We start from the raw sequence: 26454 nt of genomic DNA, 5'->3' as shown, positions 1-26454 counted from the left end.
TCATGTACTATAATCTGGAGATCCTCATATGCATTGGATAGTTTGTTCTGCTATAGGTTGATAATTAAGTTCTCAAATAATTTTCCATTATTTAAAGTAGCATTATAAAAAGATGGGAAAACTAGAGTTAGGAACATTTAAAGTAAAGTTAATGTTTTCTCCCCCCACACCCTACCCCACATCCCTCAAAGAAAGTCCATAAAATCTGTAATTAAATATAAAATAGACTGGACCCTTATATAGAATATTATAGTTTACAGAGAAATATTTTAAAATTGAATAAAGGGAAAGACCTACCATGATCCTGGAGAGGAAAATCAATTATTGTCCCTAAACTAATTTATGGGTTTAATGAAATTCTAATTTAAAAAATCCCAGTAGATATTTTGAAACTTTACAAAATCGTTCTAACATTCATCTAGAAGAAGCCAAGAATATTCTTTAAAACTGGAATAATGAAGGGACATTTGTTTGATCTACCATATATTAAAATATGCCATAAAACCCCCACAATTATTAAAACATTCCTAGGAATTAGAAAGGAGATCTTAGGAACTAGTAAAGAGATTAGGAATTAGTAAGGAGATCTATGGAATAGATTTTTAAATATTTTTATATTTTATTTTTATATATATATAAAATCTTTTATATATATATAAAATCTTTTATATATAAGAATTTATTACATGGAAAAGAATTTAGTATATGAAAAATTGAAGCATTTCTTTAATGATGCTACATGATTTGTGAAAATAGCTACGCTATTTGAGAAAAAAAAATTAAAGTCAGATCTTCACCTAAGATCATATTTGTATAAGAAATCAAAATAGTAAAATATAGTTTAGTTTCATTATATTAAAAAAAATCTCAATTATAGTTTAATACTTTGAAACAAATGATATTATTATCTTTTTAACTTTAGTAGCATATTGAAGCAGTAGAAAAGCTGTTTGAGCTTTGAGGAAACACCATTACTAAATATGTATTCACATGAAAACTGCTATAAACTACATTCTTCCTTTTTCCTTCTTAGCAAAAGGATGAAACCAACTTCAAACATATGGAAGCATTTCTACACTTATTCTGAGGAGGAAAAATATAATTCACAAATAATGTCAAACAAAATATGCATTTCCAAATACTACCAAGATGACCAAACATACTCTTGTTTTTTGAGTAGTGTAAAAAACTCATCTCAAATGAGCAAAATGTTCTGTTTTCAGAAGTCTTTGACATAATTTTTTAAAACTAGAATAAGAGAAAACCACCACAGAAATAACACATAAAGGAAACTGATTAGACAAACCCCCAAGGAATTGACATTATAAGTCAATGAGTTTGGGGAATTCTCCCCCCCCTCCATGCTCCTTCCCTGAAAATTAGGGCTCTCTGTAACTACACTGTAATCTATATCATTTCTATCCTTTATTTTTATATCTATATTGGCAATGTGGAAGACAGCAAGTCCAAAAAGATCATAATTTTCTTTGTTCAACTCTAACATTGATGGATTCTTCTGCTCTCTAGTTCTGCCTGTTTCTCAGAAACTGGCCCAAACCACATAAATGAATAACTTCAACACAGCTGCAGAATGCTCCACAACAGTAATATTAGAGGTGGGATAACATGCGCACAGACCAGTGCTGTCAGGAGTGAAATACCACTGGGAAAGTGAAATTCCGTTTAGTGTCTGGTATTATCCAAGGATTTTCAGTCATCTACTTCCATTCTAATCCCTAGATTTAGGTCTATGAATGTACAAGTAAAAGATGACCCAGGATGTGAATAACAAAAAGGGCAAGATCTTGGTTTTCCAAAGTTGAACGTCTCCATACCTGAATTACGAAGACAGAAATCCTGGATGATTATCCCAGAGAACATAAGATGTCTGCCTTCATGCTGACATCCAGTCATGCAAAGAAGGGTAAGATAGGGAAAGGGCAGGGACTTATATCAAAGGAAAATAGCCAGTGCCAGGCAGACCTTCCAGTATTGGGGGATCTTTCCCATTGGAGCCAATCTGCTGCTATGGAAAAGAACAAAATATCCTCTTTCATTGTGAGAGTTCCTTTTCCTCCCCCAAGAGATCCCAAATCTGGGAGAATTTCTTTCCTTTGTTATCCACCTGCACATATGACGTATCTGAAATATTGTTGAGCCTTCTCTCCCAGGGCATATCACAACTCTCCCTTATAATAAGGCACATCTTTATTCATGGTCTTTGGGGTTTGATTACTACTTCTGGACCATAGAATGCAAACCCTAAAAACTGGATTCTGAATTTTGCTCCCAGGAAGGAGGATAAATCCTTCACAGGGAACTGGATGTCTAAATGAGTACAAACTTCAATAAGAGAGCGGTAGTCTGATCTTTTTTCCCTCGTCCACAAAGAGAACTCTGGTTATGTAACTAGCATGAATAAGATGTGACAGCCATTCTACATTCTACATTCTAAAGCCTAGGAAAAACCTGTGAGGAAATTATTCATCTTGAGTTATGGCAAACCAGGCATCTTCCATTTGGTCCAAAGCCACTTACTTTTCCATGGCTAGTGATATACTGAGCTATATGTACTAGGTGCTGCATAGAAAAAATGATATATTGATCTCTCTCTCTCTTTCTGTTTCTCCCTTCCTCTCCCTCTCCCTCCCTCCCTTCCCCTTTTCTCCCCACCCCTATTTATATATAATATTATGTTAGCAGTAAGCTGATAAATAGCATGGCTATATGTTCATTGGCTTTAATAGCTAATGCAGCTCTCTGCTTAGGCTTCCCTTCTAGCTTACTATTCCCTCAATTTGATAGATTTATAGAGGTTTTAATATACTGGAACTTGAGATGGATGAGATTCTTCAACCAATCTTTCTTGCCAATAGAAGTTATATCCGTGAGGTTTAATTTAAGGGCAATCTTGAATGAAGAAAGGAAAAAATAAGTAAGCTACCGTGTATACTGATTGACAGGCATTCGGTAAGTGGTTTATATAATATACAACCCTGTATGGTTTCATTTTATAGATGAAGATACTGGTCAAGACCACCCAGGTAATAAGTTGCAGAACTGAGATTCAAACCCAGTTCTGAGTCTAAAGCCCTTGCTTTAACCATGCAGAGACAGCAAATTTGTGATGTTTGTAGTGCTGTCCCCTTTTTCTGAGCCCATGGTAGACACTGATAATAGTTCTCAATATTGTCTCACTAATCTCAGAATTGACCTATAAATCCTTCTAAAGACAGGGTACCAGGCACTATTACCTAGATCTGGCCCCCAGGATGAAGCCCATTTGCTGCTAATGGGGAGTTAAAAGGAGGGAGGCTATAGGACCATGTTTGGAACAAAATGGAGGCAGATGTGAGATAATAATACATAAAGGACAAAATAAGTTTGCTTGATTAAAATGAAGGCAAATGGCAGGGGGGTGGGGGATGATGAGAGATGTTGAAACAGATCTGGAAGGCTATGACTGGAGCTGGAAGGTGCTGGTTAGGGGAATATTATTGTAAACATGTCTTGACAGTCTAAAATGCTGCTAAGGAAGTCATAAAGACTTGGATTCAAGCAAAGAAGGCTATAACTGACCTGATATGATTTGCCCTGGCTGCGGAGCCTGATGGGAAGGAGGAAAAATGCATCAAGATGTCATGATAAATTTCACATGTAAAACTAAACTTTCCAAAAGCTCAAGCCTTGGTATGAAGCTGAGTCGAGGAGAGTGAACACTGTGGAACTAAGGTGGAAAAGGATTATATTTTTTCTAGTATGCTAGACCATGTGGCTTTGTTAAAAAATGAAGATTCAAGAAAACAGCACCACAGAGTAGAAAGACCATGGGCCTAGGAGTCAGAATGATACCTGATTTAAGACTTGGCTCCACAGCCTATTAGCTATATGGCCTTGGGTATGTTGTTTAATCTCTCTAAACCATTTCGAATGGAGGGAACAGCACCTATTTCTGAAAGGCCTTGTGAAGATTAACAAGATAATATGCATGAAGGAATAAGGGTATTGCCTGGCATACTGCTGGCGTCAAATAAATGTGAGTTTGGTAAAAATTTAACATCTATGCACCTCCATTCCTTGATCTGTAAAACAAAGATAATAAAACCCACTCTGCCTATGTTACAGGGCAGTGGTTCTTATGCTTTGGTGTGCAAAGAACACTTTGGAGCTGCTGTTCAAAATCCAATATCTAGGTCTCATCCCCCCACATTCTGGTTTGGCAGGTCTAGGCTGGAGCTTAAGAATCATGCTGCATTTTTAAGAAACTCTCCAGGTGCTTCTAATGCAGGAGGACTACGGGCCACACCTTCGACAGATTCTGATCTTAGTAGTGCCTGTTAGGGTAGGCCATTCTTGGAAGAGAAGATAGGGTTCTAGGGAAAAGAAGAAAAATAATGAGAAAATAAATGGAAAAAAAGAAAGTGAGGAAGAATATCTGTGTCAAATCTAACTCTATGTTTTCCAGGACTCCAGCCTCCTTCTTCAATGTTCTTTCTAACCCCCATCTGATTTCTCTGACATTGGAGGAAGAGAGAAACATCTTCATCATAATGGCAATGATCGATGGCCTTGGGCTTGGGGAAAGAATTAAGTTGTTCTTCTAATCAGGAAAGAAGTCCTTCCCAAGGGGGGGGGGGGGAAGAAGCAAGTTTAGAAGTAGTAGTAACTAACCCAACGCTTAGCTGCTTAGCTAGGGAGCAGACCCTTGCAGTAGCCAATGCTTCCTTGTTAATGAGTACTTAACAGCTGCTGGAGGCCTTTGCTCTGCAGAGGCAGAGATGGAAACTATTTCTTATGAACTAAGAGGAAGAAATTGTTCTCTCCTCCTGTAGTTTGGTCAAGTCATATAACTCTTTCACAGTTGAAATAAAACAGAACAATTACTAGGAATAACATTGTAATAATTACTCTGTACACCAATTGTCCCCAGCTGTGCACCTTCCCACTCCAAATGAGAATGTGGTAGTTTCTACACAGGAGGTAGAGCTGTGATCACCCTCACTATCCTGGCATGCTATTGTAGCTAATCTTTTTAGTTCCTATATCCACTGGATTCTCTAAACTTCTTGGAAAGCTACATAAAATTATATGCAAAAAATAAGGAAACAAACCTGCCTTTTCATCTTTGAAATACACTTATTCTTCTTAACAATTATGGCTGATATTCCTTTAGGTGTCAACTATGCCAGAAACTGCTTTTTGTCTACTTTTTGTCTCTATAGACTGCCTATTCTGTTCATTTCATATAAAGGAAATCATACAATGTGGGGCCTTTTGTGACTGGCTTCTTTCAGTTAGCATGTTTTCAAGCTTCATCCATGTTGTAACCTGTATTGGTATTTCATTTCTTTTTATTGTCAAATAATAGTCTAATGTATGGATATACCACTTTTTATTTATCCATTCATCAGTTATGGATATTTGGGTTGTATCCAGGTTTTGGCTATTATGAATAATGTCAATATGAACATTTGTACACATGTTTTATGGACATACATTTTCATTTCTCTTGGGTATTTACCTAGGAGTGGAATTGCTGAGTCATAATGGTAACTTTGTGTTTAACCTTTTGAGTAATTGCCAGACTGTTTTCTGAAGCAGTTGTACCATATTACATTCCCACCAGCAGTGTACGCAAGTTTTGATTTCCCCATGTTTTCTCCAATATGTATTCTTTTTCTTTTCTCCAATATTTATTCTTGCATATATGTATATTTTTGACCATCCCAAAGGATATGAAGTGGTATCTCACTGTGATTTCAATTTGCATTTCCCTAATGATTAATGATACTAAGCATCCATTCTTATGCTTACTGGCCATTTGCATATCTTCATTGGAGAAATGTCTGTTCAAGTCCCTTTTGCTCATTTTTAAAATAGGCTATGTGTCTTTTCATTGTTAATTTGTAAGAGTTCCTTATATATATCTTGGATACAAGTCACTTATCAGTTACATGACTTGCAAATATTTTCTCCCATTCTGTGCATTCACATTCTTGATAGTATCATTTGATACAAAAAACTTAATTTTGATGACGTTCAATTAATCAATGTTTTCTTTTATCACTTATGTTTTTAGTGTTGTACCTAAGAAATCACTGTCTAATCTTTACTGGACTTAGTTTCAGCAATTATAAATTTAGTTTCAAAAAATATCTTTTTGTTCTCTTTGTACCTTTTCCCCCCCATAGAAATGTGTTTTTATTCTGCAAGTACAATATCTTCCTATATCTTTATAAGGATACAAATTTCAAATTTTTATTTTATAATTCTGGTCTTGAATTATAATTCTTCCTGGGTCAATTTATTTATTTATTTATCTTGGGTTTTCTCCTTCCTGCTTCTGGTTTCCTTCTTATGTCTTGTGATCTTTGGCTATCTATTCATATTTAAATATTGGGGACTAAGTAGATTCTTCTAGGTAGCAGGTACAGATTTTTCTCAGCTGTTGAATATTTAGGCTTTTTAGATAAGTCTTTCTTTTCATTGGGATCTCTATTTTGTGGGCAGAACTTGTTCACCAACACACTTCACTTTAGAGAGCGAGTAAGGAACAACTCCGTTTTAGCAATACTAGCTTATCCCAAGGCAATCCCTTCAATTTCTTGAGTGAAGGCTCCTAAATCTTGGGTTGGGATTTGCTCAGAGATAATAGATTGAGCTGCCCTTATTCTGTATGAGCAGTGCAGAGGACTTAAAATGATGGAGGGGAGAGCTGAGCTGTAAATGTAATTCCACTGCAGACAGACTTCTATATAAACCCCTTGGCTTGGACCCTTTTCTCACCCCAGCCCTTCCTGACTCTGAGGCTATCTACTAGATGGACTGGCTCTCTTTTCCCAAGGCCTATGTCCTCTGGATTTCCACTTCCTCACTCTGCTTAATCTGTCAACAGCCTTTCATCTATTTACTGTCTTATAGAAATCTGTCAAAAATTTCTCATCTGCTTATGATTCCTCTTTTGTGTTTGTTATTATGGATTTATTCTTTATCAATTTTTAATAGGAGTTGGGATGGTGGTTCCAAAGGAAATTAAGCTTGTGCTCAGATCACTATCCTGAGCTTGAAGCACACCCAATATTTTTTAAAGCCATCTTTTGTTGCTCCAGGGATAGTATTCCCTGAATATGAATGTATGTTCATCTTCGTTTCACTTCCTTTTGAAAAGCTTCCTTCTCTGCATGTGATGGCCCTTGAAAGAGAGATGTTAATTGTCCAAAAAGTCATTCTTTTCTAATTCCCTCATGCCACTTAGCTGAAAAATCCATCAATAAATCATATCTATGCTAACTTCTATCTCTTCTGCCATTACCGTAACCCAATCTACCATTATTTTGTAATGAAATGGTACTCTTACTAAGCTTTTTTGATCCTTTACTTTTGCACTTTGAAATCTATTTGGCCCAGAGAATAGAGTAGACTCTAATGTATGTCACTGCTCTTACAAAAGCTCTGTAATGGTTTTCTATGGCTTATAGAACAAAATACAAAACTTCTTTACCATGGTATACATAGTCCAGTAATGATCCTGTCCTGGCCTATCTGTGTGTTCTCAGTCTCTGTTTTAGCGTTCTACTACTCTCCTTTTGCACACCATACTGCCCATCTTTCTATTCCTTAAATGCCTTACCCTTACTTCTGATTCAGGACATTGACAAACATGACCTAGAACCTCAACCTAGAACTTTCTTTTCTCTACTCAAATACAAAGTAGGTGTTCAACAAATATTTATTGAGAGGAAATTTAGTAGTCATCTCACTAGGATGTAAAGGCCTCAGAGAAGCCCCCAATAAACACACTTTCAGTGAACAGCTATTTTTCTTGACACTGCCACATCGGCAAAAAATAGATTAGCTCCTTACTCTATAGCAGATACAGCAACAAACTCCATAAGTTAAACTCCACTAAAAATTAAAACATTAGGAAGCCTAGATGGAAATGAAATAGTAACTTTATCCTAAATGTGTAAGGGAAGGAACAGAAAAGACTATCAACAAGAAAGCAGACAAGAACAATTATAATAAAAATGAACTTCTGAAACAATAAAAACATGTTTCAAAGTAACAAGAAAAGCAATAGATTAAGATAAAATTGTCATTATATAGATGATGCATATAAGCTTACAAAAGAAAACCAGAAAACTGATATGACCCTAAAAAACAATCCTCGCCCTTCTAGATAAAAAAATCACTGACTAGGGGGAGTGCCTGGGTGGCTCAGCCGTTAAGCATCTGCCTCCAGCTCAGGTCATGATCCCAGGGTCCTGGGATCGAGTTCTACATTGGGGCTCCTAGCTCGGCAGGGCACCTACTTCTCCCTCTCACACTCCCCGTGCTTGTGTTCCCTCTCTCACTGTCTCTCTCTGTCAAATACATAAATAATAAAAAAAAAAATCTTAAAAAAAAATCACTGACTAGGGATGCCTGGGTGGCTCAGTTGGTTAAGTGTCTGCCTTCAGCTTAGGTCATGATCCCGATAGAGTCCCACATCAGGCTCCTCGCTCAGTGGGGAGCCTGTTTCTCCCTCTGCCAGCTGCTTTTCCTGCTTGTGTGTTCTCTCTCTCTCTCTCTGACAAATAAATAAATAAAATCTTTAAAAAAAATCACTGACTTAAAATGGCCAATTCATAAATGAGGAAATGAAAATAATAAAACAAGCATTTTATTAGGTGCTTCCCATATGCTAGTCCTGAAGAAATAAACATGAAGATTCTATTTCTCTCCTAGCGGAGTTATATCCTAATTGGGAAGAGTCCTGTAACTACCTAAGTAAAAAAGCTTAAAACCAGTTCTCTAAAACTAAAGCTAATCATTGTGATTTATATAAATCACCACAATTTATTTAAATCACTATATAATGATTTACAGTGCTTCACAATCACATTTGTGCATACTGTTTTCAGATCAGATGAATTTAGAACCATCTGTTGAATAAGATAGTATTCATTCAACAAGCATTTATAAGACACCTCCTATATTCACAGGTTCTGAGACTAAATGAATAAAACATAGACTAGGTCCTGGTCCTAGTCCATGGTCTATCAGGGAAGGCAGATATGTAAATAAATAATTTATCATCAATTTGATAAGTGCTAGAGAAAAAAATAAACAAAATGCTATTATAAGGACAGAGGAGATGATAAAAAAGCCTGCCTGAGGATGTTAGAGAAGACTTATAGGAAAGAGGAAAAACGAGAGGAGAGAGTGATATTCCATAGAAAAGGATACAAACTAAAAAGGGGCAAAGGTAAAAAGTGTATAGCGTTTTCCAAAATTTACACATACTTTGATGTAGCTAAGGGAAGTTTGTGCACAGGGGTATAGCTGATTACTAGCTGCAAAATGAGGCAGGCACTGGACCCTACAGGCCAGGGGTGCACGAGAAAGCATTTGGACTTCAAGCAAGAGTGATTTGACCACATGTTGTATTTTTTTTTTTTTTAAAACTACTCAAAATCTATATGGAGAAATTATTAGAGTCTGAGACTAGATATAGAGAAACCATTCAGGAGGAATAAGGATAAGGTTTAAAATAAAAATGAAAAAAAGATGGGATGTGATACTAAGAAGTCAGAAATAACAGACCTTAATAACTAACTAATGGACTATGTGAACAAAGGAGAGGAATGAATGTAAAATGACCTCCTGGTCTGCACTTCAGGCAAAATGGTTATAGTGTCATTAACCAAACCTGAGATGGGGGAAAGGAGACAACATAAGGTTTTGGAAAATGTTCAGTTCCTCATAGTTAACAGAATTCAAACTGAAACAGCCATAAGGCACAGTCTTGCGTTAATTAAAAAAGAGTAAATTAATAAAAATGACTGTAGTCACTGCTGTTGGGTATTGGGGGAAAAGATATACTAATACGTTGCTGCCCTACAACCTGGTGAAGTCGTTCTGAAAAGAAATTTGGCAACAAATATAAAAGCCATAAAAATTATCATGTTCTTTGACCCAGAAACACAACTTTTTGGAATATAGCCCAAGGATATAATTCAAAAGAAATAAAAAACCTATTTGTATAAAGATGTTTATAGCTGTGCTATATATTACAGACAAAAACTGGAAACAGCCCAAATGCCCAACAGTGAGGGAATGTTTAAGCAGACTTTGGTACATTAATGCAATGGGATATTTTATTGCTGTTAAGAATGACAAATATGAGAACTATGCAGAAATAAAAGAGGGCAATATAAAGCAATGAGTAAAAAAATGCAGCACTCAAAATGATGCATATAGAATGATCATAACTATGTAAAATTATGTCTGTATAACCAGAAGTATTGGAAAAGACTACAGAGCTGGTAATTTAGAGTGCTGACATTTTTGTTATTGTTGGTTGAATTGCTGGGAATGTTTATGTGTTTCAAATTATAATTCACTGTATATTTAGTACATACACATTAAGAAAAATAAATCCTCATTTTTTTCTGGCACATAAAATTTTAAAAAGTGCTCATCAGTACCTTTCCTTTACCTAAGTGATTTTCTCTAGTCTCTTGAGTCCTATTAGTTTTTGGATGTATGGGGAAGTGGACCTCATCCATACTCCATGACCTCCTAACTCATCAAATCCCACCCCTTATAGTCATTCATAGCACCATGTACCTTTCCTTGGTATTGTCTTAGTTTTAAGATCAGTTAATTAATGTCTATGTCTCCCCTACCATATTGTATGCTCCATGAGGGCAGAGAAAGTATCTGTTTTTGTTTATTATTACATTCCTAGTTCCTAATGTAATACCCAGGACATTGCAGTTACTCAAGAAACATTTGCAGGATGAATGAATGATTGACACTGTAGGTCATATTACTGAGAGGTCATTGTCAGTTCTGTTGTCAGAAAACACACTGATCAAATAATTAAAGAAAAAGGATAATCCAGAAGAATAACTACATGGATTAAAATGATAGTTATTGGCCTTGCTTTATTATGTATTATGAACTATCAATAAAGTTTTATACATGTGGTTCTTATCCCTTAATTGTAAAACATAAAATGAAATCAACCTCTCCATCTCCATCTTACACACACACACACACACAAACACACACACAAAGTAATTTCAAAGTTCAGTGAAAGTATGCAAAAGGAAACCAAGAGCTGCATTTGTGGGTAGGGCCCAAGGTCATGAAATTGCTGTGCAAAAAAAAAAAAAAAAGAAGTTGCTCCTGAGATAGAAGGGGAAAAATGAAAAGGATGGGGAAAAGACAGGAACTGACCTAGGGGCTTAGGGATTCTTTGTAAAAAGGAAAATGCCTAAAATTAATTTCGGGTTGTTAATGTTGTTACAGTGTAAATTCATGTGCCTTCCCAAACCTTCAGTGATGTCTGCTATCTTCATTACCTTAGATCAAGACTAAGCCACCACAAAAGGGAGGACAGAGTTACACAAGGACCATCTTGGAGGGTGGCCAAAGGTTTCTCTCCTCTGATAATCTCTGTTTGTACTCGTATAACATTTACCTAACCTCATTTGGAATGTGCACTTCACTGGAAAGTGTCTTACTCATCTTTCAATTTTCAGGAATAACCATATCTATCCCCGAGTATGACAGGATTGTACATAACAGGGGTGTCTTGGTGTATCCTCCGTGCTCCAGGGGAACTCCTGACTATCCCAACTTCAGAGTTTTCACCCTTTCTGCTCCAGTCACATTTCCATTTGAGGTCTTGGATTCAATATACAGGTTCAGCCTTCCTCGTGCCATTCCCTCAGACAGTCCCTCTGATCCTGTTTAACTGAATCTAACCTGCAAGGATTCAGTCTGGGCTGGCCCACCAACAGGACTGGGCAGAGGGCATTTAACATACTGCCTCATCCATAACCAGTGCTTAAAAATGATTATTAGATTCAGTCAAAATTAATTAATTAAACATGGTAGCAATTTCTAGACTACCTGCTAATGAATCTATCAGTTCAGTAATGCTTTAATCTACAAGCACTAGCACTGTTTCTCAACTTTTTAATCCAGCTATACCGGCCAGGGTTTTGTCAAGCTTTACTTTCTATAATTGGTCATAAGAATAGAGTAATAGGGGCGCCTGGATGGCTCAGTCGCTAAGCATCTGCCTTTGGCTCGGGTAATGATCCCAGGGTCCTGGGATCACGCATTGGGCTCCCTTGCTCAGCTGGAAGCCTGCTTCTCCCTGTCCCCTCTCCCACTCCCCTGCTGGTGTTCCCTCTCTCGCTGTGTCTCTCTCTGTCCAGTAAATAAATAAAATCTTAAAAAAAAAAAAAAAGAGTTGCATGTTCCACCGACTGAGCCAGCCAGGTGCTCCTACAGTGTTTAAAAAAAAAAAAAAAAAAGAATAGAGTAATAATATTTTGACTTTTTAAAAATATAAAATGCTATGAAATGCTATAATATTAAATGTGCTTTAACAATGTAATCCCTTCCAACCTGCCCAGGAGATTGTGATACCCTTCCCCAATCCCACCACCTTCTGCTGACTATGGAAGGCCTGGAGAGATGCAAAGCTCTTCTGCTGTTTGACACAGAATCACTGATTTAGAGTTAGGGAAGTCACTATGAAAAAAAATCTCTCCATCCTTCTTAAGACCACAAATAACCAGGAAAAATACAAATACATTAATTCATTACATTTATGAATAGTCTTTTAAGAACTGCTAAAAAATATGACCTACCCATCTAGTAGGGCAATGACGTTCTTCCTGGGCCGCCCAATATTAGGGCCATATAAGCTGGCTCTGGAGTAAATCCGGATGGGTTGCAACAGGCTCTTCAGCTGGATGTAATCCTTTCCCAACTGGCTGCCATTTACCGCCCGGCCATGCATGGTTCGATAGTTATTTGGCTCTAGATTAAAAGCAGACATGCAAGTCAGAGTTGAGAAGGGTAAGACTCTGCCAACCCTTTCCTGTCCACAGATCTTTCTGCCTTCTTCTTAACATTGTGAATAAAATAACCAAAAAGAGAGTGTAAGCTAGTTTAACTTGAGGAACCATCATAACGAAAAGTTGAGTGCCATTTTAGCATTCTACTCATTGTCAAACTAATATTCGCATAAGATCACCTAATCCACAAGAGAGAGACCATGCTGATTTTTGGGTGATACTTTATAATGACTGGTCTACTGGGTTGAATAGTGTCCCCCAAAGTTCATGTCTACCCGTAACTTCAGAATGTGACCTTATTTGGAAATATTGTCTTTGAAGATGTAGTTAAGATGAGGTCATACGGGACTAGGGTGTGCCCTAAATCCAGTGACTGGTGTCTTTATAAAAGAACAAACTGAGAGGGAGATTCAGGTGCACACACACACAGGGAAGAGGGCCATGTGTCGAAGGAGGCAAAGGCTGAAGGGATGCTGCTATGCCAAGCATTGCTGGCAACAACTACTAAAAGCTGAGAAAGAGGCATGGAATAGATTTTCTCTCGGAGCCTCCAGAAGGAGTCAACACTGGCAATGCTCTGATTTCGGGCTTCTGGTTCCCTGAACTGTGAGAAAATACATTTCTGTTGTTTTACACCATTGAGTTTATGGTAATTTGTTATAATAGGCTTAGGAAACTGATACAAATGGTAAGAAAGGAAGGCTTTATAAAGATGGCCATTGTATCAAGAAGAAAAATCTTAATGTTCAATAACAAAGTGGCTGGGTGAAATAATTTAGAGCACAACATCCTCCCTCAGTTTCTATTAACTTGGTAGTTCTAAAACGGCAAGGAAAGTCCTAAAAACCAGCAAGTCCACCGCTGGAGGGAGCTAACTTGATTTGGAATTAAGCACATGTTCCAGGTAAGGCCAATACCTTGGCTACCTTGAGGTTTTAATACTGGTAGAGTCAAGAAATTGACCAGCAGACTTGCAAGAAATTTAACAGGGAGATCTGGGGGAATAAGACAGTCACAGTGGGCCTTGAAAAGCTCACACATACGACATTGCTTTCACCACTGTGTCTCCTGATTTAAAAATAGTTTCTGTGGAGTTAATGTTACTCTCTTCACCATATTCTACATGGCTTCCTCAATGTAAAATTTCTAGCACATGCAGGACCACATTTCTGCATGTGACCAGAACCACTAATTAAATATAAGTATATAAGTAACTCAGCTACTCCACTCTCAGATGGACAGCCCCACTATTGCAGATCTGTAGTTTAAATGCATACCCCTTGTAGTCTGGAAGGCTGTGTGTGCTCAGGAGAGACTGGAGAGGGCACTAACTATCCATGTACTCTCAGATGAATGTGAAACCTAGCACATTTATAAAGGAGACATGAGAAGCATGCCAGAAAAGAAAAGCCAGTGAGAATTATAAACTGTTTAAATTTGGAATATGTTCTCCAACTCACACACAGATCCACTGGCAAAGGATGGAAGCCTTACTGGTGCAAGGTAAGCACAACCTCTAATCAATCACTGTCCCACCATTAAGCTATGCTGACTCAGGGACAACCTCTAGGAAGCTGGCCTTAAGAAATAATTAAAAAATAGAAAAACTTAAGATATATGAGCAGCTACACAATGCAAGAGAGACAGACTCTACAGAATTATTCCATGTAAGTCACTAAACAAACAAAAAAGGAACAACAAAAACAACTCTGAGATGGAGAATTCTGAATCCAGAGTTGTTCCAACATATTACTTAAAATGTATAGCTTTCAACAACACCAAAAATTATAGCATGAAAAGAAATAGGATAGTGTGACCCATAAACAAGTAAAAAAGCAGTCAATAGAAACTGTCTCCTAAGCAACCCAAATGTTAGACTTTATGGGCAAGGAATTCAAAACTACTATTATAAATATGTTCAAAAAACTAACAGGAATAAAAATTTCAAGGAAAGTATGATTTTATTTACCAATCAAATATAAATAAAGAGATAGAAATTATAAAGAATTATCAAACGGAAATCTTGGAACTGAAATGACTTTTCACATACAGAGGAACAGAAGGAAATTATCAGCTGAATTTTTATCAGAAATAATGGAGGCCAGAAGACTCTAGGATGACATATTCAAAATGCTGAATAAAAAAAAAAAGTCAGCCAAGAATTCTACATGTAGCAATCTATCCTTCAAAACTGAAAGCAAAATTTAGACCTTAACCAGAAAAACAAAGTACAGAATTTGTTGTGAGAAAATCTGCCTTATAAGAAATGAGAAAGGAAGTCTTTCAGGTTGAAAGGAAATGACACCAGATAGTGACTCAAAATGACACAAAGAAACAGAGAACACCAGTAATGGCAATTGCATAGGTAAATATAAAAGACAGTTGAAAATACCCATTACTCTTTTCTTAACTAATTTAAATAATAGTTACATAAAACAAAAATTATGAAACTGTGGTTGTTGGGCTTGTAACATATGAAAACATAATGTTTAGAATAATAATGGCACAAAGGAGGGGGAAATTGAGTTCTATCAGAGCAAAGTTTCTATAGTTAACTGGAATTAAGTTATTATTACTCTAAAGTAGATTGTAATGAGTTCATATGTATTACAATAAGAAACTACTATGAAAATAAGTAAAACAAAATAAAAACAAAGAAATTAAAGTAATACCTTAGACAATATCTCTTCTGCATATAAAGGTAGTACAGGAGAAAGGGAGGAACAAAAAATGAAATAAAGGGAAAACAGCAAGATGGCAGATATAAATTCAACCATATCAACAATTACATTAAATGTAAATGGACTGAACACTCCAATTAAAAGCAGAAGTTGTTATGCTGAATAAAAATCTAAGATTCAACTAAAGAGACAGGTTTTAAAATAAAAGACTCAAATAGTTTGAAAGTAAAAGGATGAAGAAGATATGCCATGCAAACAGTAATCATAAAAGAGTTGGAATGACTACACTAATATCAGACACAACAGATTTTTTAAGACAACAATGTTTAGGACAACAATGTTATTAGAGATAATGTCGGGCATTTTATAATGATAAAAGGGTCAATTTGTTGGGAAGATATAACAATTATAAACATAGACATACCAACAACAGAATGCCAAAATACATGATGCAAAATTAAAGAGAAAAATAGAAAATTCAGCAATAATAGGAGACTTCAATACCACATTCTCAGTAATCAACAGAACTAGACAGAAAATTAGCATTTATATAGAAAACATGAGTAACACTATCTGCCAACTTGACCTGATTGATATCAATATAGCACGCCACCCAATGACAGTAGGATACTCATTATTTTTTTTAGTGCATATAGAATGTCCTTCAGGACAGACCATATGGTAAACCATAAAACAAGTCTTAACTATTTAAAAGGATTAAATCATATAATGTATGTGCCCTGACCACAACAGATTTAAAATAGAATTCAACAGAAAGAAATTTGAGAAATCTATAAATATTTGGAAGTTAAATAATCCATGAGTCAAAAAAGAAATCACAAGGGGAATTAGAAAATATTTTTAAGGAAATGAAAATGAAAATAAAATGTGTAAAAACATATGGGATGACACCAAAGGCACAATCCATGAAAGAAATAATTGATGAGCTGGACTTCATTAAAATTAAAAACATTTGCTCTGCAAAAGACAATGTTATGAGAATGAGAACACACGCCACAAACTGGAAGAAAATACTTGCAAAAGACACATCTGATAAACGACTGTTATCCAAAATATACAAAGAACTCTTAAAATTTAGAAACAAACAACCTGATTTAAAAATGGGAAAAGACTTCAACAGACACCTCACCGAATGAGATATACAGATGGCAAATAAAAATATGAAAAGATAAAAAAATGAAAAGATGTTCCACATATGTCATCAGGGAAATGCAAATTAAAGCAACAATTAAGGGTGCCTGGGTGGCTCAGTTGGTTGGGCATCTGCCTTTGGCTCAGGTCATGATCCCCAGGTCCTAGGATCAAGTCCCACATCAGCTCCCTGCTCAGAGGGGAATCTGCTTCTCCCCCTGCCCTTCCCCCCCACCACATGTGCTCTCTCTCTCTCTCACTTGCTCAATCTCTCAAGTAAATAAATTTTTTAAAAATCTTAAAATAAAAAAAATAAAAAAATAAAACAACAATTAAATACCACTACATGCCTATTCAAATGGCCGAAATTTGTTAACACTGACAGCACCAAAAACTAGGTAGAATGTGGAGCAACAGGAATGCTCATTCATTGCTGGCAGGAATGAAAAATGATATGGTCACTTTGGAAGAGTTTGGTGATTTATTACAAAACAAAACATATTCTCACTATACGATGCAGCAATTGTGCTCCCTGTTATTTATGCAAAGGAGTTAAAAAATTTTATGTCTTCACTTTTGTCTACACATGAATTTATGGCAGCTGTATTCATAATTGCCACAACTTGGAAGAATGAAGATGTCCTTCAGTAGGTGAATGGATAAATGAACTGTGGTACACCTACACGATGGAATATTATTCAGCACTAAAAAGAAATGAGGTAACAAGCCATGAAAAGATATGGAAGAACCTTGAATGCATAACATTAAGTGAAAGAAGCCAATCTGAAAAGGCTACATACTGTATAATTCCAACTATTTGACATTCTAGGAAAAACAAAATTAGGGACAGAGTGAAAAGAGTAATGGCTGGAAAAGTTTAGGGACAGGAAGGAGGGATAAACAGATGGATCATAGAGGATTTTTAGGACAGTAAAAACACTTTTATGACACCATAGTGCTGGATATATGTCATTGTACATTTGTCCAAATCCACAGTATATTCACACTAAAGTGAACCATAATGTAAACTACAGACTTAGGGGATTATGATGTATTACTGTAGGTTCACCAATTGTAAAAAAAAGTACCACTCTGGTGGGGGATGCTGACAGCAGGGTAGGCTATGCATGTGTCGGTCCAGGGAATATATAGGAAATGTCTACCTTTCTTTCAATTTTGCTGTAAACCTAAAACTGCTCCCCCAAAAAAGTGTTAAAAAATGTAGAGACACAAAGAGAGATTAGGGATGCACAGAGAGAAGGCCATGTGAGAACATAGTGAGAAGCTGGTCATCTGCAAACCAACAGAAGCACAGAAGAAACCAGATCTGCTGACACCTGCTGATCCTGGACTTTGGGCTTCCAGAACAGTGAGAAAATAAATTTTTGTTGTTTAGGAGAAAAAAAGACTTTTATGTTAGAAAAGAAGAAAGATCTCAAATTAATAATCTAAGCTTCTATCTTAAGAAAGCAGAAAAAGAAGAGAAAACTAAATCCAAAGCAAGAAGAAATGAAATAATAAAAATTAGAGTAGAAATTAATGATATTAAGAAAAATAGAGAAAATCAATAAAAGCAAAAGTTAGTTCTTCGAAAAAAATCAACAAAACTGTACCATTAGCTAGACTGACCAAGAAACGAAAAGAGAGAAGTCACAGATTACCAAAATTAGGAATGAAAGAAGGAACACCACTAAAGACCTCAGAGTAATTAGGAAGATAAGGGACTACTATGAATAACTTTATGCCATTAATTTAGACAACTTAGATAAAATGAAAGATTTTCAAGAAAGATACAAATTACTAAAACCAACTCAAAAAGAAATAGAAAATCTGTATAGGCTTATAACAACAAAAGACATTGAATTAGTCATTAAAAATATTTCCACAAAGAAAGCACAGACCTAGATGGATTAATTGGTAAATTCTATCAAATATCTGAGGAAGAAATAATACCAATCCTTCATAAACTCTTCCAGAAAATGGAGGAAGAGGGAACACTTCTCAAATACTTTTATGAGGCCAATATTCTCCTGATACCAAAGTCAAAGACATCACAAGAAAAGAAAATTACAGATGAATATTCCTCATAAATATAGATTCAAAAATCCCCAACAAAATAGGTTATAGACTGAATCCTGCAATATATAAGAAGTATTACAATACAATGGCCAAGGGGGATATATACCAGGAATGCAAGACTGATTTAATAACAAAAACCCAACTAATGTAAAATATCATATTAATGGAAGACCAAAAACACAGCATCATCTCAATAGGTGCAAAAAAAGAGGCATTTGACAAAATCCAACACTCATTCCTGATAAATATTCTCAACAACTATGAATAGAAGGGAAATCTTCAATCTGATAAGCAGTATCTGAGGAACAACCTACATATTTAATGATGAAATACTGAATGTTTAATGGTAAAACGTCATACTTAATAGTGAAATATTTAATGTTCTCCCCCTAAGACTGTGAACAAGCAGGAATGTGTACTCTTCCCACTTATCTTCAACATTTGTATTAGAGGTTCTGGCCAGTGTAGTCAGGCAAGGAAAGAAATAAAAAGTATCTGAAGTAAAACTGTCTTTATTCTCAGACAGCATATCTTATATATAGAAAATCCTGAACAATTCACACATATGGGGTGAAAAATCACAAGATCTAAAAGTCACGTTCAGCAAGTCTGGAGGATAAAAGATCAATATATAAAATCAATTGTATTTCTAAATACCAGCAATGCACAATACATAAATGAAGTTAAGAAAATAATTCCATTCATAATTTCATGAAAAAGAAAAAAAGACTTAAGATTAAATTTCACAAAAAAAAGTGCAAAATTTGTACACTTAACTACAAAACATTGCTGAAATTAAAAATTTAATAAATGGGGAGATAATCTATGTTCGTGGACAGGAAGACTCAATATTCTTAAGACAGTAATTCTCCCCAACATGATCTACAGATTCAATGCTATCTCTATTAAAATTCCAGCGGGCTTTGTTAAGGAAATTAAAAAGCTGTGTGGAAATGCAAACACCTAGGATAGCCAAAACAATTTTTAAAAAGAACAAAGTTGGAGGATTTATACTTCCCAATTTCAAAACTCATTACAAAGCTATTGTAATCAAGACAATGTAGTGCTAATATAAGGACAGACATACTGATCAGTTGAATAGAATTAGGACTCCAGAAATAAATTCATTTTTGGTAGATTTTTGACAAAAGTGTTAAGAGAATACAATAGGGAAAGAATAGTCTTTTACATAGTGCTAGGACAACTTGATATCCACATGCAAAAAGATGAATTTAGACTCTAACTTCATAACACACTCAAAATTAACTTGTAATGGATCTTATACCCAAACGTGAAAGCACAAATTATAAGAAAATATAGAAAAAAAAACCACTTTGTGTTTTGAGGTTAAGCAAAAAATGATACCAAAAGTATGATCCATAAAATGAAAAGCTGATAAATTGAATTTTATCAAAATCCAAAACTCCTGCACTTTAAAAGATGTCATAAAGAAAGTGCAAAGAGAAGCTATAGACTGGGGAAAATATTTGCAAATCATATATTTGACAAAGAACTCATATCCAGAATCTATTTAAAACTTTTACAACTCAATAATAAAGTAACTCAATTAAAAGGGTAGAAGATTTGAGTAGACATTTCACCAAAGATGTAAGAATGGCTGATTATCACATGAAAAGACACTCAACATCATTTGTCATTAGGGAAGTGCCAATTAAAGCCATATTAAGATACTACTTCAAACTCACTGGAATGGTTATAATCAGACAGATATTAACAAGTGTTTCCAAAGATGTAGAAAAGCTAGAACCCTTATACATTTCCGGTGAAAATGTAAAATGGTAGAGCTACTTAGGAAAATATTTGGCAGTTGTTAAAAAATAAACATAAACTTACCATACTATGAAATAGCAACTCTACTCCCTCCTGGGTATCTTCCTAGGAGAAATAAAAGCATATCTCCACACAAAAACTTATGTGTGAATGTTTATAGCAGCATTATTTATCAAAGCCCAAAAGTAGAAACAATCCAGATGTCCATCATCTGGTAAATGGAAAAGCAAAATGGGATATATAGCCACACACTGGAATACTATTCAGCAATAAAAGGGAATGAGCTACTTTTACATGCTACAAAATGGATAAACTTCAAAAACATGCTAGGTGAAAGAAGTCAGATGCAAAAGACTATTATATGATCCAATAATATGAAATGTCCATAAAAGACAAATCTATAGATGGGAAACAGATTAGGGTTTCCTGAAACTGGGCATGGTTACAGGGACTGATGGCAAATAGGCATGAGGGATCTTTTTGGAGTGATGGAAATGTTCTAAAATTGGACTTCAGAGATGTTTGCTCAAGTATATAAATTTGATAATTGAACTGCAAAATGAAGAGGAAGGAAGGAACAGTGAGAGGGTGAGAGGGGAAAAGAGAAAGGGAGAGAGGAGGATAGGAGGGACAGACGGCAGAGGTACATTAACTCATTGTTAGAAAAACAATAGGGTCAAGTTGAATACTTCAAGTTGAATTACTAAAGGACAAAAATGTTGTATGAGAGAACATAATGATGAACTGTTTTCAAATCCTAGTTATTTTCTACCTTCTCTACTAGAAAGAAGGCAGGGATATTTATCTGTATTTACTCTTCTCTCAAAACTAGTGTAGTACCTTTGGTACAGACAAGGCAGTCAATAAATATTTGTTCAATGAAAGTTGAAGGAAGTGAAGAAAGCCAAGAAGTTTTAATAACATTAAAAAAATCTCATAGGGTAGTAAAAAAAGTACCTCCTTTTCTGTTAGAAGTCCCAAGATCCTGACATAGAGTTAGCATTTACTGATGTCTTTAGCAATTCTCTTTAACTTTTTCAATGTACTTCCTCACCTGCATAATATTTCCTTTATTAGGCTCTTCATTTAGCACTTTAAGGTCCAAATAGAAGAGTATTGGGACTTGCTATGTAAACTAAATACTACGTAAATATAGGATGACAATATCGTTGACAATTACAAATAAACCTCCTAAGGAGGTAAATTGAAGGTTTTTGTCACGAACCAGTGGCAGAAAACATGCACTGATACCCTTTAAAATAGAAGAGACAAACACAATATTTTTCTTTTTTTTGGTAACAGGAATATACAATTTACATCTATACAATTCACCAAATTAATGTACATGATTCAATGGTTGTAAGTTGCACAATCATCACCACAACAAATTTAGAAGATATTTATCACCCCCAGAAGAAGCCTCAGGCCCTTTAGCAATTCCCTCTCATCTCTGCCACCCCTAGCTCTAGGCAACCACTCATCTACTGTCTCTTCAGATTTACCTACTTTGGACATTTTATATAAATATGTGACTGGGTTTTTTCATTTGGCATCATCTTTTCAAGGTTCATCCATGTTGTAGCGTGTATCAGTGCTTCATTCCTTTTTTGTGGTCAAATAATATTCCATCACATGGCTATACCACATTTTATTTATCCATTTATTGATAGACATTTGGGTTGTTTCCACTTTGGGGCTATTATGAATAATGCTACTATGTGTAAGTTTTTCTGTGGACATATGCTTTCATTTCTCTTAAATATATACCTAGGAGTAGAATTGCTAGGTCATTTAGGAACTCTACATTTAACTTTTTGAGGAACTGCCTGACTGTATTGCAAAGTGGCTACACTGTTTTACATTCCCACCAGCAGCGTATGAAGGTTCTGATTTCTCCACATCCCTGCCAATAGTTGTTATCCTTTTTTTTTATCATGGGCATCCTAGTGGATGTGAAATACTATTTTACTGTGGTTTTGATTTGCTTTTTCCTGATGGCTAAAGATGTTGAGCATCTTTTCATGTGTTTTTTGGCTTTTTATATTTTTCTTTGGAGAAACGTCTATTCAGTTCCTTTGGCCAATAGTATTCTTTCAACTGAGTCTTGCGCTGTCCTTAATATGAAGTGAAACAACACGGCAAATGATATTCACAGTTCCAAGAAGCAGGTGTGGATTCACTAAATCTACTGTACTTCACTATTTGGTCTTTTCCTATCTAGAAGGTCAATTCAGTGGCCAAATATTCTAAGTATTTTCTGGGCCAGTACACTATAGATGGTCTAACTAAGGCTATGTTCCAGGGAACTTATTTTTTATCTTGTCAATTCAGAGGAAATAACATCCTTACTTACCATTTCCCAGTTCCCAAGAAATGTTGTACTTTTTGCTGGCACTGTACTTCAACAGACTCAGGGCACTAGAACTGTTCCAGGAGTTATTGGGATTACGACGCAGTGCATTTAGAGCAAATATCAGGTGGAGTCCAGAGCAATCAGCAAAGTTATAAAGTTTGTCTAGAGACCTGGCTGGGAAGAAGCAGAAAAAGGCTTGTAACTTTAAAATCAACATTCCAACAAAAGGAAAATATTAGCTACTATAAAAAGCCTTTCTGTGAGCTTCCTGCTCATTAATTCCTGCTAGGAATTATGCAGAGAGGCTTCAAGAGGATTATATTACCTCTTGGTTCGGGGTACATTTTGAAGTGATTTTAGAAAGCAGAACACAGAATTCTAGACACAGGTTGCAAATTAGCAACCAAGTCTAGTCCACAGTATGTTTTATTTGTTAACAACAACAAAAAAATGGAATTGTTAACATTTAAAAATAGGAAGGTATCATGAAGTAGCTCGATTTCTAGCTTCTCTTGAAAAATCAGATGATCTGACACTGCTGGATCTGTACTCCTTTGTGAAATGATAGGAATAGTGTTGGGAGACAAGGCCAAGAAAGATGACTGGCTGGTAAGTCTTGGAAAATAGCTCAGCCTAGCAGCACTTCAAAAAAAAAAAATTCACTTGATTCCACATTTCTAATATTTCTGAGAATGGAAACAGCATTAGTGTAAATATATTCATTGTCATTTTGATCCCTGATACCATCAACTCTACTCACCATGTGTCCCATACTCATCCCATTCCTTCCATCTATTGTCATCATTCTGGTTCTGGCTCTCATTTCCACTTGCATGAATTATCACAACAATATCTGTGCTTGTCTGTCCAGATTTATCTTCCTTCCAATCACTTTCATCAATTTCACTCAACTCTCAAAACCTTAGTGGATTTTTGAGACTTTTCTTTCTTAGTTCAAGGACTCTACAACTCAGTCGTACTTTTCCCAACTTCAAGCCTCACTATTGTCTATCAGTTCTTTGTTGGTGTCACCCGGTTCTATTTATTATAGAATCTCCTGCTCCATTAATTAGCCTTTGCTCTAATTATTCTCCTCATTTGGCATGCCCTTTTCCCTCTTTTAAACATATCCGGATCTTACTTGTCCTTTTAGACAGTATTTACGAGGTATGGATGTTATGACTGTAAGTGATAAACAGATTGGAAAAAAATTTCAGGTTAATAATTATGTACAGGGGTTCACATTACCCTAGTATTCATTATCCAAGTCCCTAGAGCAGGGTTTCTCAAATGGGGTTCTGTGGAACACTAGGGGGTTCTACAAAAAATAATGCAGAGTGACCAAGGTGCCCCATTAGCAAATGTTGTAAGTCTTTTAGTCTTGTAAAGTAGAACCATGATCATTTGGTTGAGTCCATTACCAGTTTTTGATGTGGGGAATGGTGAGGCTGCCATTTTTATCTTCTTACATATATGAGAAAGTATTTTTTAAGAAGCACCAAGAACAAGGACAGAAATTGTCTCATTTCAGTTGAAAATGAAATCCATGGGAACTTATCTCACATTCAACCCAGAGTCTAGTAACTATGCAACAACAAAAGGCATAGATTTCACAATTAAGAAATAAACTTATTTTTAGCTCCAAAAATAGCAATTAAGATTAAAATGTGTTTATAAGCCTATTAAAGTGATCATGAAACCAATATATGTATATATTAATTTTACAATTATCTTACATGAGCTTGACCATGCCACTCATTAAAAAATGGTTTCTTTTAAAGTCATATAAAATTGTGTCTTAGGCTATAAATTTATTCATATTGCTTTGACATATGGTTTTATTAACTTTACTATTCAACATTGTTAACTTATTTTCATATTGAGAACATTAATTATATTCATAAACTTTTTAAAAGTAAGCCTAACAAGTCTACCTTTAGAAAAATTATATCCCATTTTGGCTTAAACCAGTTATTTAATAAAAACATATTATGTTTGCCTATAAGTTCTCACTTTCTTGAAAAGGAAAGAAAGGGATTAATTTCAATAAAGAACGTTAACTACTTGTTTTTTCTTTTTCTTGTCAAGAAAGTTTGTCTAAAAAGTTATTTTTAATTTTTATTTTAATCTGGATCTGATTTTATTTTTTTAAGTCAGGTTTATTGAGGTACTATTTACATAGAGTAAAATTCACTCTTTTTTCCCCCTCCTTAATGTCCATCACCCAGTTAGTCCATCCCCCCACACCTCCCCTCCAGCAGCCCTCAGTTTGTTTCCTATGATTAAGAGTCTCTTATGGCTTGTTTGCCTCTCTGATTTCATCCTGTTTTATTTTTTACTTTCTTCCCCTACGATCTTCTGTTTTTTTCTTTTTTTTAAAAAATAATATTTACTTTGTTATATTAGTCACCATACAGTACATCCCCAGGTCTTGATGCAATGTTCCATGATTCATTACTTGCATATAACACCCAGTGCGCCATGCAATATGTGCCCTCCTTAATACCCATCACTGGCCTATCCCAATCCCCCTCCCCCCTCCCCTCTGAAGCCCTCAGTTTGTTTCCCAGAGTCCACAGTCTCTCATGCTTCATTTCACCTTCTGTTTACCCCCCCTTCATTCTTCCCTTCCTTCTCCTACCGATCTTCCTATTTCTTATGTTCCATAAATGAGTGAAACCATATGATAATTGTCTTTCTCTGCTTGACTTATTTCACTTAGCATAATCTCCTCCAGTCCCGTCCATGTTGCTGTGAATGTTGGGTAATTGTTTTTTCTGATGGCTGAGTAATATTCCATTGACTATATGGACCACATCTTCTTAATTCAGTTGTCTGTTGAAGGGCATCTCGGCTCCTTCCACGATTTAGCTATTGTGGACAATGCTGCTATGAACATTGGGGTGCATATGGCCCTTCTCTTCACTACATCTGTATCTTTGGGGTAAATACCAAATAGTGCAATTGCTGGATCATAGGGTAGCTCAATTTTTAACTTTTTAAGGGACCTCCACACTGTTTTCCAAAGTGGCTGTACCAACTTGCATTCCCACCAACAATGTAGGAGGGATCCTCTTTCTCCACATCCTCTCCAACATTTGTTGTTTCCTGCCTTGTCCATTTTTGCCATTCTAACTGGCGTAAGGTGGTATCTTAGTGTGGTTTTTATTTGAATTTCCCTGATGGCTAATGATTTTGAATATTTTTTCATGTGTCTGTTAGCCATTTCTATGTCTTCATTGGAAAAGTGTCTGTTCATATCTTTTGCCCATTTTTTAATTTGATTATTTGTTTCTTGGGTGTTGAGTCTGAGAAGTTCTTTGTAGATCTTGGATACCAGTCTTTTATCTGTAGCATCATTTGCAAATATCTTCTCCCATTCTGTGGGCTGCCTCTTAGTTTTTTTGACTGTTTCCTTGGCTGTGCAGAAGATTTTATCTTGATGAAGTCCCACAAGTTCATATTTTCTTTTGTTTCTCTTGCCTTTGGAGATGTGTCATGAAAAAAGTTGCTGTGGCCAATGTCAAAGAGGTTG

General features: G+C 35.7%; 1 protein-coding gene across 1 annotated transcript in view; it reads right to left on the bottom strand.

Annotated features, from left to right (window-relative positions):
• Positions 1–26454, bottom strand: part of HPSE2 (heparanase 2 (inactive)) — a 634212-nt gene that overhangs the window by 225783 nt on the left and 381975 nt on the right. Inside the window, exons 4-5 of the mRNA XM_008704932.1 lie at positions 22920–23093; positions 12654–12825 (exon numbers count right to left, since the gene is read on the bottom strand). Coding sequence (XP_008703154.1) covers positions 12654–12825; positions 22920–23093 — 346 coding nt within the window. The remainder of the gene's footprint in view (positions 1–12653; positions 12826–22919; positions 23094–26454) is intronic.

Source organism: Ursus maritimus, unplaced genomic scaffold (assembly GCF_017311325.1).
Source record: "Ursus maritimus isolate PB19 unplaced genomic scaffold, ASM1731132v1 scaffold_7, whole genome shotgun sequence".
In the NCBI taxonomy this organism is placed as follows: domain Eukaryota; kingdom Metazoa; phylum Chordata; class Mammalia; order Carnivora; family Ursidae; genus Ursus; species Ursus maritimus.
Note: the sequence above shows the minus strand (reverse complement) of the source record. Positions and strands in the feature narration are given on the sequence as shown.